The sequence below is a fragment of the Harpia harpyja genome, chromosome 2, assembly GCF_026419915.1.
Source record: "Harpia harpyja isolate bHarHar1 chromosome 2, bHarHar1 primary haplotype, whole genome shotgun sequence".
In the NCBI taxonomy this organism is placed as follows: Eukaryota; Metazoa; Chordata; class Aves; order Accipitriformes; family Accipitridae; genus Harpia; species Harpia harpyja.
In genome coordinates this window covers 40,035,971-40,052,431 of record NC_068941.1, presented here as the reverse complement: position 1 = coordinate 40,052,431, position 16,461 = coordinate 40,035,971, and the positions used below count along the sequence as shown (strand labels likewise).

The following is a 16,461-nucleotide window of genomic DNA, read 5'->3' as shown; positions in this document are numbered from 1 at the left end:
CTAGCTGGAAGGAAGAAGCTTATTAAACAAGCATTTGGCTGAAGAACTTAAGCACACAGAGGTGATTAATCTCAAGAGATCAACATTTTCAAGCTAAATCACAGGTTCTGCATTTTGAAGACAGGAAGATGCAATTCCTGCCAATATGTTTTTTTGCTGGGTGCTGGACATTATGCTACTATCACAACTAAGACATAGCTGCAAGTCTGATCCCACCCAGGAAACAAGTAATATAAAGTGACACGTATGATCGCAATTTTTACAGTCCTGAGCCAGGGTCACTACACCCAACCACCTCTTCCTTTTGGGTAGACGACAGACAGATCTCCCATTTACAAGAGGACACTGCGCACAAACACAGTTCTGACCTTTCAGCAAGAAGTCTTCCACACGACTCCAGATTTCAAAGGCTGAATTTATCCTACTGGATGTAGAGCATAAGCTCCACTACAGCTTATGAAGTAAATCCTCCCCTTCCTCAAATTTACAGATGCTTTTTTGAGCAGTCCACATTTTAAAATCCCCATGTAGCTTAATAGACCTGCTGAGATGAAACTTTGTACATTTGTTGAAAACACCAGTTAAAATTAACAATCTCAAAAAAAATCCCTTCTACCCAGCAAATAAAGATTCTTATTTTAGAATAAAAACAAGGAAAGGGAGTGTTCACAAAGTAACCTTACTGCCTTGAGCACTAGTCTGCAGAACTTTTTTTTTTTTTTTAATTATTTTTCATTCCTTTTTTAAAAGTCTGTCAGAAAAAGGATTGGATTGCTTCTGCAATTTAGCACTTGCTTCTGAACCACTAAAAGTTAGCTGATCACACTCATTTGGTACTTTTTCTTTTGCTCACATAAAGTTCCTAGCAAAAGAGGTGAGGAGAGGAGCAAGCACTGACCCTGCATCCACAATGCTAAAACACTTAGCAACACAACACTAAAACACAACACTACTGAACCTCTTCAGGCCAGGCCTGCAAGTACAGCATGAAAGACAGCACTACTGGTAATAGTGGGAACTGGAACGTAGGAGTGGGGAAAGAAACCATTATGTCCTAGAACAAGTTTTAAAAAAAAAAAAAAAAAAAAAAAATCTTAATTTACTCATTGCCCATTTACAACAACAATGCAGGGGGGAAAAGAAAAAGAAAGAGCTCTCTTAAACCTGGATAACTAAGATTTAAGAAAAAACCCACAGCCTTGGCTTCAGCTTCCAAGGAAGCTTGTGAGGTGAAACAGGGCCATGTGGAGATCGGTAGGTGATTTACAGGATGGTGATGCAATGGTGCCTAAAAAAATAAACAAGTTAGAAGTGAAAGCAAACCAGAGTCAGCCAGGAAGCTACATGACCCCCACCCATTGTGTAAGTGAAGACTGTACAGCAAACAAGTGAAGACAGACCCAGAGAATTTCTTGAGGTGATTTTGTTAGAGATACCCTTTGGGTTTTTTTTTTCCTTGGAACAGCCTACAGCAGTCTGACACAATGAATGTGTCTCACAGCTTGTAGATTAAAGGTACAACTTTTCAGAAGCATCTAAAGGATTTAAGAGCTTAAATTGCACTGCAAATTCCACAGGAATTTGACCTGTAATTAATTAGACTCTTCTGGAGTGTCTTTGTTCTTTGTTTTTAAAGTGTTCTTTTGCCTTGCAATCTCTGAGAAAGTGTGTTTCAAAATCAGGATGCGATTAATGAGCATCCCACATTATGGAATTACAATGAGCAGGAGAACTAATGTATGCAAGTGTTATTTCTGATTTCTGTTTCTTCAGACTTCCTGGAGTCACTGTTAGTTTCTTTCCTGGACAAAGGGGTTTAAGGCTTTCTTGAACTAAGCCCCTCTTTATGTAGCCAACTACAGCACAGTGGAAGCACAATTATGCTACTAAGATAAGACAAAATGCAGTGGTGATGCACCAATTCATCATGTTTGGATTCTTCTAATGAAGCCCATTACTCACAGAAGAGAATTTTCTCAAGCAGTTAGTCACCAGCAGACAGCTTTCCCTGTTACTCCTTCCTTTTGTACAGCTGGTGAATAGTCTGGTCCTCCCATCACCATCCCAAAAGTGCAATATTAGGAAAAGTCAACACCTAAATTAAAAGTAAACACACAGTATTTAACTTTCCCTTAACCAAAAAAATTAACAATAAAACAGAACAGCTTTCAGGAGCAAGCCAACCTTTTTCATTAAAAAAAAAAAAAAAAAGAAAAAAAGAAAAAAAAAGACAAAACCAGCCTGCTGTCCTTTTAATACTACTGAAAGATATTGAATACCTTTCCTTAGCTTATTAAAATAAGCATAAAAACAAACTACATACTAATTATAGCTTGCATAGAAATATTTTGTTTTGTACTTTGTGCAAATCTTACTAAATAAGGCATGCTTGAGAGTTTAGGTAGCAATGCAGTAGTTATCAAAGAATGCTGAGAAACTGCAAGGAAAATTCCAGGCAGTCTGCAATCCACATCCACTTACACAGTTCATTTGACTTCAAAGACCAACAGCTGATAGCTGCAGATCTGTCTGCAACATAAGGCAATATGGTATGTGTAGGGTCCAGCACCTGCTTTCAGCTAGTCATGGATTTAGTACATATAAGACCCCTTGAATTCAAAAAACCTGAGCCACTAGTTAAAAAAGAGGGCTTCAGATGTGGATTGGTAAGAACCCTGTTTCAGGGAAAAGGAAAGGAAGGGGGAAAGAGGACAAAATCACAAAGAAGCACAACCCTTCACATAAAGGGGTTTTGTTCAGATTTTGTGTATATTTTTTATACCCTGAACTGTCCCCATGGGGCAATGTTTTTTCCAAATAAACTGTCTGCTACCAAGTTATCCAGAAAAGTATTTCTGGAACAGAAAATCTAAAATGTTTGCCTCTCTTAGCCAACCTACAAGTGTCTATTGCAGAAATTCAACAGGAATCAGTGACACTAAAGAAGGGTGGCTGTGTAAAGAGGAGGAGATGAAGTAGGAAATTGCAGTAAGAGCAGTATCAGAAATGTCTCATATAATTTATGTAGCACAGAGGGAAATTATAAGGCCTAATATAAGGTAACATGGAATAACATTTTGTCTCCTTGTTCCCCCTCCAAATCAAGTATTTTCAGGAAATATTGAAGTACAACCTTCTTTTGTAAGCAGCTTTGCATTAAAAATCTGTTTAAACTCCAAAAGCTTTTTTAAAACACGTTTAAAAAAAAAAACACTAATAATAATCCTCAAAATCCCCCAGTATTTTGTAACATAAAACGGAATGTTCCTGGGCAAGAGCTGCCAGCTCCTTCAGGAACTCTGGGAAAAGGGCAGCTGCGAGTACGGCATTCCTCACGTGCGCAGGAAGGCTGGGATGAGCCAGGCCTTTCTTTCCTTTCTGTCCCAGGAAAGGCTGGAGTACAGCCAGGTAAGCTTCAGAGAGGTTCCTTCCTTTCCCCACATTGCTGCTGTGCTGGACATTACCTAAAGCCAGGAAGAGAGGAGAGGAAAGAAAAAAAAAAAAAAAAAAAGGCTCAGTATATTAAGTACACACAGTATTTGTACAGTGTTCAAACCCAGTTTACAAGGATTGTGTTCAGAGCTGTAGTTCGCAGCGCCCAGACCGTGCAGGCTGATACTCCGCTAATCCAACATTTTAAAGTTCTATGTGGCCTGATTCTATTGCATTTTTTATTAGCTATCTTTCCCCAGGTTATATATTATTCAGTTCCAGCTCTGATGAGAGAAGTATGTGCGCAGAAGAAGACTCAAGGGGAAGAGTAATATGGATTTACCTTATGAAATAGCAGATAATATCTACCCATCTAGACCCAGCATGGTTGTCTCAATTTAAATGATACTGTGCTCTAGCACTCCCCCACATCAAAATACCATTTGGACTTTACTTCTCTCTCTCTTTCTCTATCCTCTCCCCATGAATCATCGCGAAAATGGGTTTGAGGCTGAGCTATCACATCGCCATGGGAGTTTGAAGCAAGCTAGAAACTAAGGGAAAAAACGTTTGAAAATTTGATTTTTCTACAGCTGTAGGTCCCACTAACTACACTTACTTTTGACCCCCTGTAAAGCAACTAAACATTAAGAAAACAGCAAACGAAAACCACCGTGTGCTCTGCTATATGATCTCTGCTGCCAGAGTTCAGAGGATCAGGGCTCAAGCATCAGAACGCATGGAATTACAGTGACAGAAGCACTTAAATTTCAATCAATTGCTCCTTGTTTCAACCTGGAGCAGAACTGCACTTTAATTAGATGATAATTAATTTAGTGAAACTAAAAAGGTGACAAAATTTAACACTGATGGAAATAAATACTTTACAAAGAAAAATTAACCTGCAGAACTCACTGCCACAAGATGTCATTGAGGCCAGAAGCAGAGACAGATAAAACCCTGTCTAACTTACAAGTGGATGTTCTCATGAGCTGTGTAAGCAAATCATTAAAAAGAAATAAAGGACTCTCGTATTAACTCACATACTGCAGATAATGCAGCAATGTAGCGTTTGGCTTAAGAGGTTTCCCTTAAAGTGCATGCAGTTTATGTTAAAACAACTCAGTCTCAGGTTACACCACCCTTTTTCTGAAACCTCTCCAAGCAGCTAACATGAGGACCCGCAGATGAATGCCTCACCCGATGCAGCAGAGTAATCCCTCTGTTCAACAGCTCTGCACTTTTGTTCCTTTCCTGTAGTTCTCCTAAGGCACTGTGGAATTACTGTACACTTCCAAATACTCGAAAGAAATTTTCATCTTAATCATCTAACAGACTTGTACTTTTCTTGAGTTTCAAAACCCTTTCCAACTGCAGACTTATCAATCATTCATATTGTTATTCTACAAATTTCTATCTACCAGAGACAGAATAGAGGAATTTCAGTTCTGTGGAAAATTCTGACTGTGGGAAGAAAAACAACTTTATTAAGTTTTGAGCTTCCCTTGAAGATTTTTTTTTTTTTTAGATTTTCTAATGTCAAAATGTTTCATAATTAATATTTTACTTTTTTAAATAGTTTAGCCAAAATAACCAGAATGCTAGTATACTGTCAAAGCTCTTTTTTTTAAGTCTTCCCTTCAAAAAGCATCAAAATTGATACATTTCCCTAAAAATTATTTTGATTCAGATTTAACTGCCTATTGAACACACACACACACACACACACACACACACACACACACATCCCCCACAAAACAACCAACCAGCAAAAAAAAAAACCAAAAACCACCACACACCACACAAAGAAAAGAGAAAAGCACAGAAAGCTGGTCTAGGGACCAGAGATTTGATTTTTTTCTTTGACCAAGACTGTCCACTTCTTTCTAAGGTCAGGATGCAAACTGAATCATACAATTGAGAAAATGATTACTCTGGAGATATTGTTACCAACACACTGAAAGAAGGGCAGCATTTCTTATGGGATCTACATCATGACAGCCCTACGTATCTAACTAGAACCCGAGCTACTGTGTAAGGAAACCACATACTACTGCAACCAGAAAATAACAAATCATCCATTTCTGCTCAAACACTTTCAGAGACCATCACTGTTAAGAGAAAGAAAATGCTCTGGTTTTACATTTGTGTTCCCCACTAAGTCTGGCTTCTGTTTTTCAGATGTGAATTCTGTAGGAGGCTAGTTATGCTCAGACCTGTAGAAAAAACTTTGGGGTTATTCACCACTTCCATTTGGGAAAAAAACCCTCAGAGAAGAGCTTATTTGCATGACACTCAAAGGTGGCATTCAAGCTAACGCAAAGAAATCCTACAGGAGTTCCTAATTATTATTTTTTTCATTTACCATTAGTGTAGTAGTTCCTACCTCGCACTTCTTAATCAATATAATGAACTACTGTGGGTTGATGGACTACTGAGCCAACTTGCCACAGGAATTACAGTTTGATTACTTGCATCACCAGTCTTGTTGGGAACCAAGCCTGCAGTTATCCAGACATTTATTTACTCTCCATCTATTTGTCAAGAGGTGCCTTCTTTGCAGGAGTTGCCACAACACAGAAGAAAATGTACCAACAGGGTGACTAAGCAGCCTTGTTTCAAATTCCTAAATAATAACCAGCATGAGTCAACCTGGCAAATTCTGAAGCCCACAGAAGAAAACTGACATAAAATAGTAAGGATAAATAAATGCCCTTGGGAATGCATTATATAAAAGTTCTTATTGCCAGCACCTGAAAAAAAGGACTCTAAATGTTGCCTCCTAATCTCATCTCCCACATGCTAGCTACAATACCATCTAATTGTAAAGCTTTCTAATCTATGGGACCAGAATGTAGAGCCTAAAATGCTACTGACATTTGCAATACACAGCTCCTTTACAGCAGGCACCTTCCACAGGCTAATTCTTCAAGAAGCAGCCTTAGCAAGATCATAATTCTACAGACTAGATGTACTGCAGAGCTTAGAAACACATACCATGCTGACTAGAAACTAGGTAAATTATTATTCAGAGCCTTGAAAAATGAAAACACAATTAAAATGGCACATAAAAAGTCCCACTTTCCACACCTCTGGAAATCCAAGAAAAGTATCAACGTCTTCACAGAGGTATAGGCAGAGGGAGTGATTATTAATGACTCCCAATGATGAGTAAGCACACACCTGTAAATGCAGCCTCTCAACCCTGTTGCTGAGTCAGCTCTTAGTCACTGCGGTCACTGCTCTCACCATATTTGACACATTCCCATGTGTGGGAAGTTGGCTTTTAAGGGAAACCTACACCCAACATTGCCTGCTCAGCAGCAAGCTGAGAACATGCACATCCTCAGGGCAGAGCCCCAACTCTACCAGTTGCCTGGCTGCATCTGGAAAGTTCTTAGTTAGAACATAAGATTCTTCATTTTGCTTATTTTTACTAGCTTCCCCCACAGCAGTGTAAATACTGGTAACTGTCAAGACAGGTGTAGCATGCACTATGCTTGAGAAGCAGCAGATGTTATGTAAGTCTCCTAGAAAGCTGGCTTGTTGGGATGATGCCTGTTTAACTCCCCACTGCTTTCAAAGTGTCCTGGCTTTTACACCCACCCACCCCTTTTTCCTGCTGTTGTTTTGTTTTTCATTCAAAAAAGCACATTCAAAGTTTTCTGGCTAATATTGATCTCTTTCAGTATTAGTCCAAACCATAATATGAATCCTTATTCAATTGTTACAGAAACCAATTCATTCTGGACTTCTGTCCTAACATTTATCAAAGAAGAACCAATGACTAGCTGAAGGTCAGGCTAAAAATGAAATGAAATCATGCACATATGCCATCTCACCTCATGCCTTGAAAGCAAGCTTGTTTACGGCCAAAGTGACAGCGAGTCAAGAGCTCATTTTGTTACTCCTTTAAACAGACATTTTCTGTAGCAGATGAAAGATTCTAATGAGCAAAGAACATCCAAATAGATCCATATATTGTGGCCTACTGAGCATCCTCAGCTTACAGTCAGAAGGATACATCTGGTTAATGATATTCACAACATACCACACCTACTTTTAATCATTCTGTAGAAAAAGAGAGAGGTAACTGGTGAGTCGTTCCACCCAGCACTCCTCCAAGTGTGGTTAATGTTTACCTTTGGTTAGCAATTCTTCCACAGCATCAGACATGTCCACACGAAACAGCAAGTATTGCTGGGCCTCCAGGAGAAGAGCTGGGAAGTCTTTTTCCACGGAAGCAAAATGTTCAATTTTATTTTTCACAGATGCCAGCACCTGCCAAAACAACAGTAACAATTACTTCTTCCTCCTTTGCTCCCAGCACAGCCACAGACTGAATACTCAGGCCTTCTCTAGCTGCATTAAAACACAGTTACAACAAAAGTTATGGTCACACAGAATTTCCAGTTCTTTGCACAAATGTAATTAAAACATCAAAACGAGATGAGAGGCTCTTAGGTGGGAAAGCAACAGGTGGAACTGAAAAATGCTAACATAAGGTTTAACGAGACACCAAAAATACTGTTCCAACAGGCAGAACTAACACTTGTGGTCAAATACCTGATAAAGTGACCGCACACTAGGCTGAAACACCATGTTGGTGTTGAGCAGAAAGGAGCGAAGAAGAGGCTGTGGATAACTTGCCAGCTGAGTAATAATCCCAATAAGCAGCAAATTTACATGCAAGGAATTCTCCAGCATGTTCTCCAGCTTCGACAACACTACGCTGATGAACGGTCCTGTAAGAAAAGAAGGAACCAATGTTTTTGTTTTCACCAAAGAAAAATCCTAAGATCCAGGAAATAGGCATTTAAAAGGAACTTTGATCATCATAACCAACCAAATTAGACCTCCCACACGCTAATTACAACCAGCAGGGAGAAAAACTAAACTATATGTTAACAGACAAAATAGACTTAACAGAGGTGCTGAAGGCTTTTGTGATTAGAAGCACTTTTGCTAGCTAGCCAATCAGTTTACATTAATGGCATATTTAACATGCATAACTATTCTACTTTACACATGCCAATAAGGATTTAGCCTAGTACGTTATGGTCTACTGTTCTATTCCTCTTGAAGTTAATCGGAACGGTACCACTAGTTTCAATGTAAAGAGAAACTGCCCTTTTTACTCTTCTTGTGCCTTATTTCTACATAAGGACTGGGCAAAGTAATTTACAGCTAGCTTTCTTATCAAAAAACTCTGGTGTTCTAAGGAAAATACAAAAATGCTAGTCTAAACATAAAAATCAAGATCTGTGATAGTTCAACATCACAAAAAAAGGCATTTGCAGTACTGCAAACAGTCACACAAAGCAGGGAAGACATTAAAATAGATTTATAAGCAAAATTATTGGTAGACATAGGCTTTATCACATAAATGTCACCAATAAATAATAGCTTTAGTGTGTGTATTCATGCCGCAGGATAACCACTGAAATACAGAAGCATTTACCACAAAAGTACATAAACCCTTAGTGCTCAAGCTTAAGAAACCTTTGCAAGGCTGAGCATGACTTTAACCAAATACTACATATCGTCAGATGACAGAGCTGGTGAGATGCTTGAGGCAGCCGGTACGACTGACCTAATCGCAAGTAAAGTCTTAGAAATGACACTTGTCCCACACCCAGTCCCACTACACTATTCTGGCTGCGTAAAAGCTAGGGAAACCACACAGAAGAATCCCTGGGTGACACAGTTACAGCACTGCTAACTTTGAATATCCCACCCTACTCCCCAGCACAAGATGCATGCCACAGGCATTTCTAGGGTCAAGCAGGTAGCCATAACCCGACCCCATTCCAGCTCCCCTCAGCTAGCAAAAGGCTGCCGTTCGAGCTACCTGGGCACAGTTTAGCCCCATTTAATAAGCCTTCTGTAAACTATGGCAGAGACTAAAGCAATCCTGGGCCAGCGCAACAGTAAGGATCAAATCAGAAGTGCCTACATTGCCACTTCACCGAACAGAGTTTCAGTAAAGGTTGAAGTCTATAATATTTTATAGCAACCGTGAGTATAAAGCAAACACTCCCTCGAGACTCATCTATCATAGCTAATGCCGGCACAGCTCCAGTCACAAGAGGAAAGATAGGAGGGCCATTGTTGACAAGGCTTTACGTGGCTGCTACCTTTCAACCACCATGTCAGCCATTAGAGTGAAGGTTGGTATCACATCCTGCAGGAATCCCCCCTGCCTGTGTACCCAATGGAGCAGCCCCAAAATCTTTTTTTGAGATACAGTTCCTCCTGTCCCAACATAACCTACTGCTTCCCCTCTCATGTTCATGGAGACATTTTCGCAGAGCTCCTGACGACCACAGTGCAGTGGGAGCCCTACTGTATCAAAAGGGATGGCAAAAGAAGGAGTTGAGATACATCACTGTTCTCTCCTCTAGGTCAGACTTCAAAGCTGAGTAGGTAAAGCTGAAGCTAGATACTTGTAACAAGTGCTGTATGCCACTGCAAGAGGTTACCAAGATACAGTTAAAAATTTCTCAGTGGCAGAGTGACTTTTTCCCCCAAGAAACTTTTGGAATGAGAGTCAGAGGAACTGAGCAGAGTTTGCAAGCCTTGTAAGAAACAGGGTAAACAGATGACAAGTCAAAAAATTATTCTTCTCCTGACTGTGCATCTCTATGTGGCCACAAAATCAAGCACTGATGGGGGGGGGGGGGGGGGGGGGAGAGCAGAATATAAATTCCTGTTTCTGAACACCACATTCTTTCTTGCTTAGGGGAAAACAGGGATGATAGAGTTTAATGCTTTTAAATTGCACATAGACACCAATAGGACATTTTCTTCATAGATCCATAGGCCTGAAGAGAGCATCTTTTCACTGCTGACACTTACTGGGTGTGGGAACCTCTGTTTGGTTATTTGATTCTGCAGAGAGAAGCCCCATCCCATGACAGCATCCCAAAACAGCAAAAGCAACCAAGAATCCTTATCACACACATCTACAAACATAATACAGCATTTCAAATTAAATATATTATTATATTTGAAAGACACTGCAACCTTAACATTTCTGAGGTATTGTTATGAGCACCTCCATCCTTGCAATCATTAAGATCTCCATTAAAGCAAGGTAAACAGCCTAAGAGTAAAACAGGATGTGGATGGGGAGCAAACAGCAAGGCTTTTTGTGTTGTTTTTTGTTTGGTTGGGGTTTTTTCCCTTTGTTTTGCTCAGTTATGGGGGTTTTGTGGTTTGTGGGGTATGGGGGAAGGGGGGAACAATGGAGAGAGGGACTCAATGAAGAACAAGAGACAAGGACAACATTTTTGAGCTACATTTGACAGCAGATAATGGGAAACAGCAAGGTTTGAATGTGATTAGCTTCCAGTACAAGGAAATTGCTACCACAGCAAATATAGCAAATTGATTTAAAAACAGGCTGAATTTTTCAATTAAGAAACAGTGCCAGGCATGCTGGCCACAGCTGACCAGAAAGGGCTGCATTTCAATGGACAACAAATGTTTTCCCCCCTCCATTCAAACGAACGAGAAGCCATCTTATAGAGGTTTCGTTTTGGATGAGGAAACCTAGTTACATTATTATTTTTTATTATTTGCATTACTGTGGTATCTAGGAGACCTAATTAAAGACCAGGAGCCCACAGTGCAAGGAGCTGTACAAATACAGATCAAAAGCCCACTCTAACCTCCGGTAGCACTGTCATTCCTGAATGGCTGGGCAGTCTGCAGATACCAAGCTTAAATTGCTGCCTGGCACAAGACAGAAAAGCATACCAACAACGAGGGCAGACCTGACATTGGAGGAACAGGATGGCAGGGCAGAGCATGGAGACAGGCATGTACAGACATGGCACCGGTGCTGCCACCGCGTGCTAAAATGTGAAATAGCAGAGAGAAAAAAAATGGCAACGTGATACCACATCCATAGCATCAGAGATGAAAGCCACCAGAAAAACAAATTATTTACCTGGGGCGTGTATATTAGAACAGTTATGCCAATCCCCTTTCAATTGCAAAAGCTTTCTCTAGAATGATGGAGCTCTCACATACAAACAACGTAACCCCTGGTCAAGATTTTAAACAATTACAAAAAAAAGCAGCCAACCCCCCTCCCCCCCTCGAGTAACCACCATTTGCTGTCACCACACTGATTGCTCTGCTCTCCTTTCATGTTGGATCTCTCACTCTCCTTGGACCGATCTCAGCTATTTGGGCTATACCCTCTTTAGTGCCAGGACTGTTACTTTCTTTATGCTCATGCTGTGTGCCACACAGTATGATCTCATTTGGCCACCTTTAATCACCATGCCTTCCTGCATTTGTTATTAACTGTATTATGTAATTAACAGGACATTCCACCTGTAAATGGAGCACTCTGGCTCCTCGCAGCATGCTTGGGAGAGACATCCTCCTTTGGTCCAAAGGGAGATGACATGCTCTCCACAGAAGGGGTGTCTGTGGAGAAATTCTCAAAGTCATCCTCCTCTTCTGCAGGAGAGACAGGCTCAGGAGTATCCAACTTCTGCTCCTCCAAGTTTGCACTGTTTGGATCCAGTTCCTTAATAATTTTGTCATACTGTGCAATGAAATCCTCACCATCTGTGCTCAGCAGTCTTACACTTAAGTTACGATCTTCCTCCTGAGGAGGAAGCTTCAACTCTAAGTCTGGCTGTGGATCAATTGCAATCATTTTCTGGTTTATTTGTTCTTTCATTACACCTTGAGTCAAGCTTGAATTTCTCTTACTGTGCTCATCCAAGTCCATTTCCAGCTGGCTCTTTGCAAGAGGCCCATTGACTACAGTCTGGCTTTGGACTTCATATTCTCTGGCTGCATTTAAAGTTTTCTCCTTAGAGTTGTCATCATCTTGAGTATCCTTCTGGGCACATAACCTGTAAACAATAACATCATCCTGAAAGTCTGATTCCTCTATGTAAGATCCTTTGATTAGCATGATGGCATTTTTTTTCATTTCTTGAATGTGTTTTGGTGGCTCTGCAGGTGGCTGCATGTCAGTGCTTCCCAGATCATCATATGGTTGTGGTGAGCTCACATCAGATCCAGGAGAAATCCCCGTGTCATAGCTATCATCCCATTCTAGCTCCAACTGCATCTTCTCACCGAATGGAGTTACTTGAGAGGAGCTACACGTGCTAGGTGCCCTTTGCTGGAGCCGAAACATGGGGTATTCCACATCTGTACTGTTCTCTTCAGCAAGCGTTTGGATAAAGGTGTCCGGATCAGGGTTTACTCCATCATACAAGGCAGACCAAACCTTACAGTCTTTCAGGCACTGGAGGATGGCTTCTTGAGCTTCCCCCAGATACTGCAAGTAGCTGATGTCCACAGCTCTTCCATATTCCACAATGCAAATAGATTCAGAAGAGCGTCTACCAGAATCTGAAAGTAAAGAAGATTATTCATATCATGAGTAATATACCACAAGTTCTCTAGCACGGCATCTACTAAGAAACGGCATAGAGTCTTTAGCCCTAACCATCCAATAAGGCAGGAATATCAAACCATAAAGATGAAGAGATTTGCTCATAAACATACATGACTGGTTCCTACTGCCAAGATGGAGCTGTAACTAAAGATTTCTGAGAGACCAGCCCACACTCAAACCTTAAAACAACAGCAACCACTCTGAAGCAGCCAGAGCTGCTGTCATGTATCTGTGCATTTTCATAAATGCATATTCAAGTTAGATAGCTGTTAAAATAAGGTTTCAATAGACCTGGACACATGGAAGGAATTAAATAAGCTTTCCAGTCCAGGCTTCCCCAATTTATTGTTGGCCACCACATTTCCTTCCCCTCCCATCCTTCCCCACCTCCTCCCATGAGCTGCTACCAAATCAAACTCAGTTCATGATCTGGTCTTCCCCTGAGCACCAATTACCTTTAGTTTGTGCTGCTTTTGTCCATAGAATATAATCTTTTCCTTGGCTTTCAAGTGTCAAGGTGATCCCAGTGGAGCAGCAGACTGGCGTTAGGGCCAGCAGTTTTGCAGCAGATACAGAATAACAGTCTCTCTCTTTCACAGCCCACCGCTGGCTCAACATCATGTGGTTACATGGGATCAGATATCTGAAACGGCAGTGTCTAGCATTACTTCATCACCCTTTCATGTTAGAGAAAGCAACAACATACAAAATTCCCTTCCCACCTTCCTGCCCTCTCCAAATTAAAAGAAACAGTAATAATAATCTTGACAGTGATCCATATTCTAAACCTCTCAAGAGCATGAAACCCTGACTCTTTATATTGTGAAGCTACAGTTTGATGAGGAACTGTCAAAATGAGTAGAGACAGGAGATCAGTTGCATCAGAACAGGGAAGTGAACAATCCTTTGCAGGTCAGAGAAAACTTGCTGTCAGAAGGGATGGAGGAAGTGTGGGATGGGCAGATGTCAAAGGCCAGCAGTGTGGTCTGGTCCCACTATGAATGAGTCCTGTCTCAGAATCCTTAATTTATTTGTTTTCCTGGGAAATGCAGAGAGAGACAGTTTACGTTTGCCAGGCAAGCAGCCAGCAAAAAGGAGGGAAGGGTCATCAAGGTGTTTTACTGCAGTAGATCAAGACTGAGCTCTCATGCAGAGGGAATAAGCTACGGGGAGTAGAAAGAATAGAGGAAGCACAGTCTTGTATTGAACTTCTTCAGAGCACTTTTGTTCAACTTTTTAAAAGCACTTTATTAAGAGCCTCAGTGTTAACTGGACTGATGTTGCACCATTTAAAATGCAAACAAATTCTAAAAGATTCCCTAAATAAACAAAAAGAAGATTAAATACAGCACTCTACTGCTGTTAAAGCAGTGACATAGTTGAATTCACAGAGGTCCTAACAGCATTCGCAGGCACCACAGCCAGACCTATAGGGGATTTCACCTTAATGCCTGTGGATGGAGGGACAGACAGTGTCTGAAACGTTCATACGATCTACAGTGCTAAAAGCCCAATTAATTCAGTTACACCAATATTTTCAAATAAATAATCAATTCTCACCTAATACACACTCCAAAATTATGAGTATTCTGAAGCAAAGCAAAAATAATCAACACTACGTAACAATCTACCTACAGCAGTTCAGGAACCTGAAGTATTCTCAGTGAGAGAGGAATCAAAGAGGCGGAAAACAACAAGAAAGAAGGTGGAAGCTGCAAACGAGTATATAGCTCTGTATCACAGTGTACAATACACTAGAGAAAACATGCAGGAGAGAAGAATTATACATTTAGAAGCAGGGAATAAGCAGTTTGGAGGCAATAAATATATTCTTAGCTTCTCTTCTCTCACTTTTATAGAAATAAATCACAAGAAAAATCTCTTGCTCCTGAAGATCACAGGACATAAATCACACTTCTTCAGGTCTGGTAGACTTTTGTCAGGATCATAAATATTCTTATCTCTGTAGTTGCTTGGATTTCTGCTCTCTTGGCAAACTCTCATCCAGCTCTGCATCTATAGGCAGAGACCGTACGTCCCAGAATTAGGATGAAGAGTGGAAAAAGGAGTTTGGGCTTTACCTTAAAACTAGCTGTAACATCACATCTTCACAATGCAAGCCAATGAGTGTTCTGAACAATGCCAAGGAGACCACACAGAGCTGGAAAATGATAAATGTTGTCAGTTTTTGATCTGGAAATTGTACCTTTCCAATCTTCCCTGAATGCTACATTACAAAATGGCTCTGCCAGATCATCATGCTTTATAAGACACTGTTAGTGATATTTCATTTTGTCAGCACCCCATGGGATTTTTTTTTTGACATTTTCTAGAGCTATACACATAACGTTACATTTTAACAAAATACAATCCAGAATTTTCCTTCAAATAAGTTATTAAAAAAAGCAGTAATTTACCAGTCCTTAATATTATTAAAATTTATTAATTTAATTTAACTCAGCATGAACTGAAACCTGTAACTTCCAAGACAGCATGTTAGTTTTTACTTCTGACATAGAATTTGAACAAACTAAAGGCCTTTTCTGAAAGAAAAGTTATAAACTGCCTCAAGTTTCTGTTGCCTTAAGTATAAGGAATGATTAGTGTTCTGCACATTAAGAACCTGAATGCTTCTATAAATATAGCTTAATGTACTGACAGGACTAAACAAGTCATTTTTGTCAGAATTTACTCCATATGGAGTGTTCATAGCCCCACCATTACAGGTCACTTGAACATCTGGGAACTATGGCAAGGCATGAAGATCCTTTCCGTGAGGCCAGAAGACAGGAAAGAAAAGTAGGATTTCTCATTGGAATTGCATGCTTGCCTCTTTAGCAAAGGTCTGATCAAATATACCCATAACTAGGTATTTCAGTAGTCACACTCAGCAGAGACAAAAATCATACCCATTCTGTCATCGGCACCCCACTTTCGCAATGGCTTTAGGACAGACTAGAAACGTGGCCTTCTACAGGCTTTTTTGGTCACTATTTAGACATACACCACTTTCAAAGCTATCGTACAGTACATTTCTACCTGCCAGACACTTGCTAGACTGCAGTTGTGTCCAAAATGGTAGAAGCATGAGCTGCAAGCTTTCACTAGTTTTCACAGACTGCAGCACCATTATCTCCCTGCCTCTTAATGCATTTTTCCTTGGGCACTTTCTCCTGTGCTGCTCTCTCATGGAAACAGTATCTCACAGCTGGCTTAGACTCCAGGACCAGGCTGACTCTTGTAAGAATTATATAGCCTAAGTTGACCTTTTCCTAAAGTTTCAAGTTGGTGTTTAAATCTTGCCTCTCCCCATATTAATTACATAAACTCAGATAATTAATATATGAAATTAATTGCACTTTTCAGTAGCTAACAAAAGAAACAGATTAGGACAAAATAAGGAAACGGCTACAGATATTTCTCTACCTCATTTTTTCAGTCACTGAACATCCTTTGTAATTCATTCAGGATGAAATCCAGCATCCTGCCTGGGCATGGCTTCTCTTCCACCCTGTGGAATTTCCTCCTCTTCTCTGCAGTCACTCCCCTTGCTCCCACTGTTAAAATGCTCTATTCTAGCTCTGCAACAGCACATT

General features: G+C 40.4%; 1 protein-coding gene across 6 annotated transcripts in view; it reads right to left on the bottom strand.

The window, feature by feature from the left end:
- Nucleotides 1-956: 956 nt before the first annotated feature.
- The window catches only part of FHIP1A (FHF complex subunit HOOK interacting protein 1A), a 95,095-nt gene continuing 79,590 nt past the window's right edge, over nt 957-16,461 (bottom strand). For all 6 annotated transcript variants that reach the window (XM_052777083.1, XM_052777098.1, XM_052777091.1 and 3 more), the window contains 6 exons: nt 14,947-15,026; nt 13,321-13,508; nt 11,779-12,819; nt 7,999-8,177; nt 7,575-7,713; nt 957-3,464 (listed from right to left, as the gene is read on the bottom strand). In XM_052777083.1, coding sequence (XP_052633043.1) covers nt 3,214-3,464; nt 7,575-7,713; nt 7,999-8,177; nt 11,779-12,819; nt 13,321-13,508; nt 14,947-15,026 — 1,878 coding nt within the window. In that variant the 3' untranslated portion in view covers nt 957-3,213. The remainder of the gene's footprint in view (nt 3,465-7,574; nt 7,714-7,998; nt 8,178-11,778; nt 12,820-13,320; nt 13,509-14,946; nt 15,027-16,461) is intronic.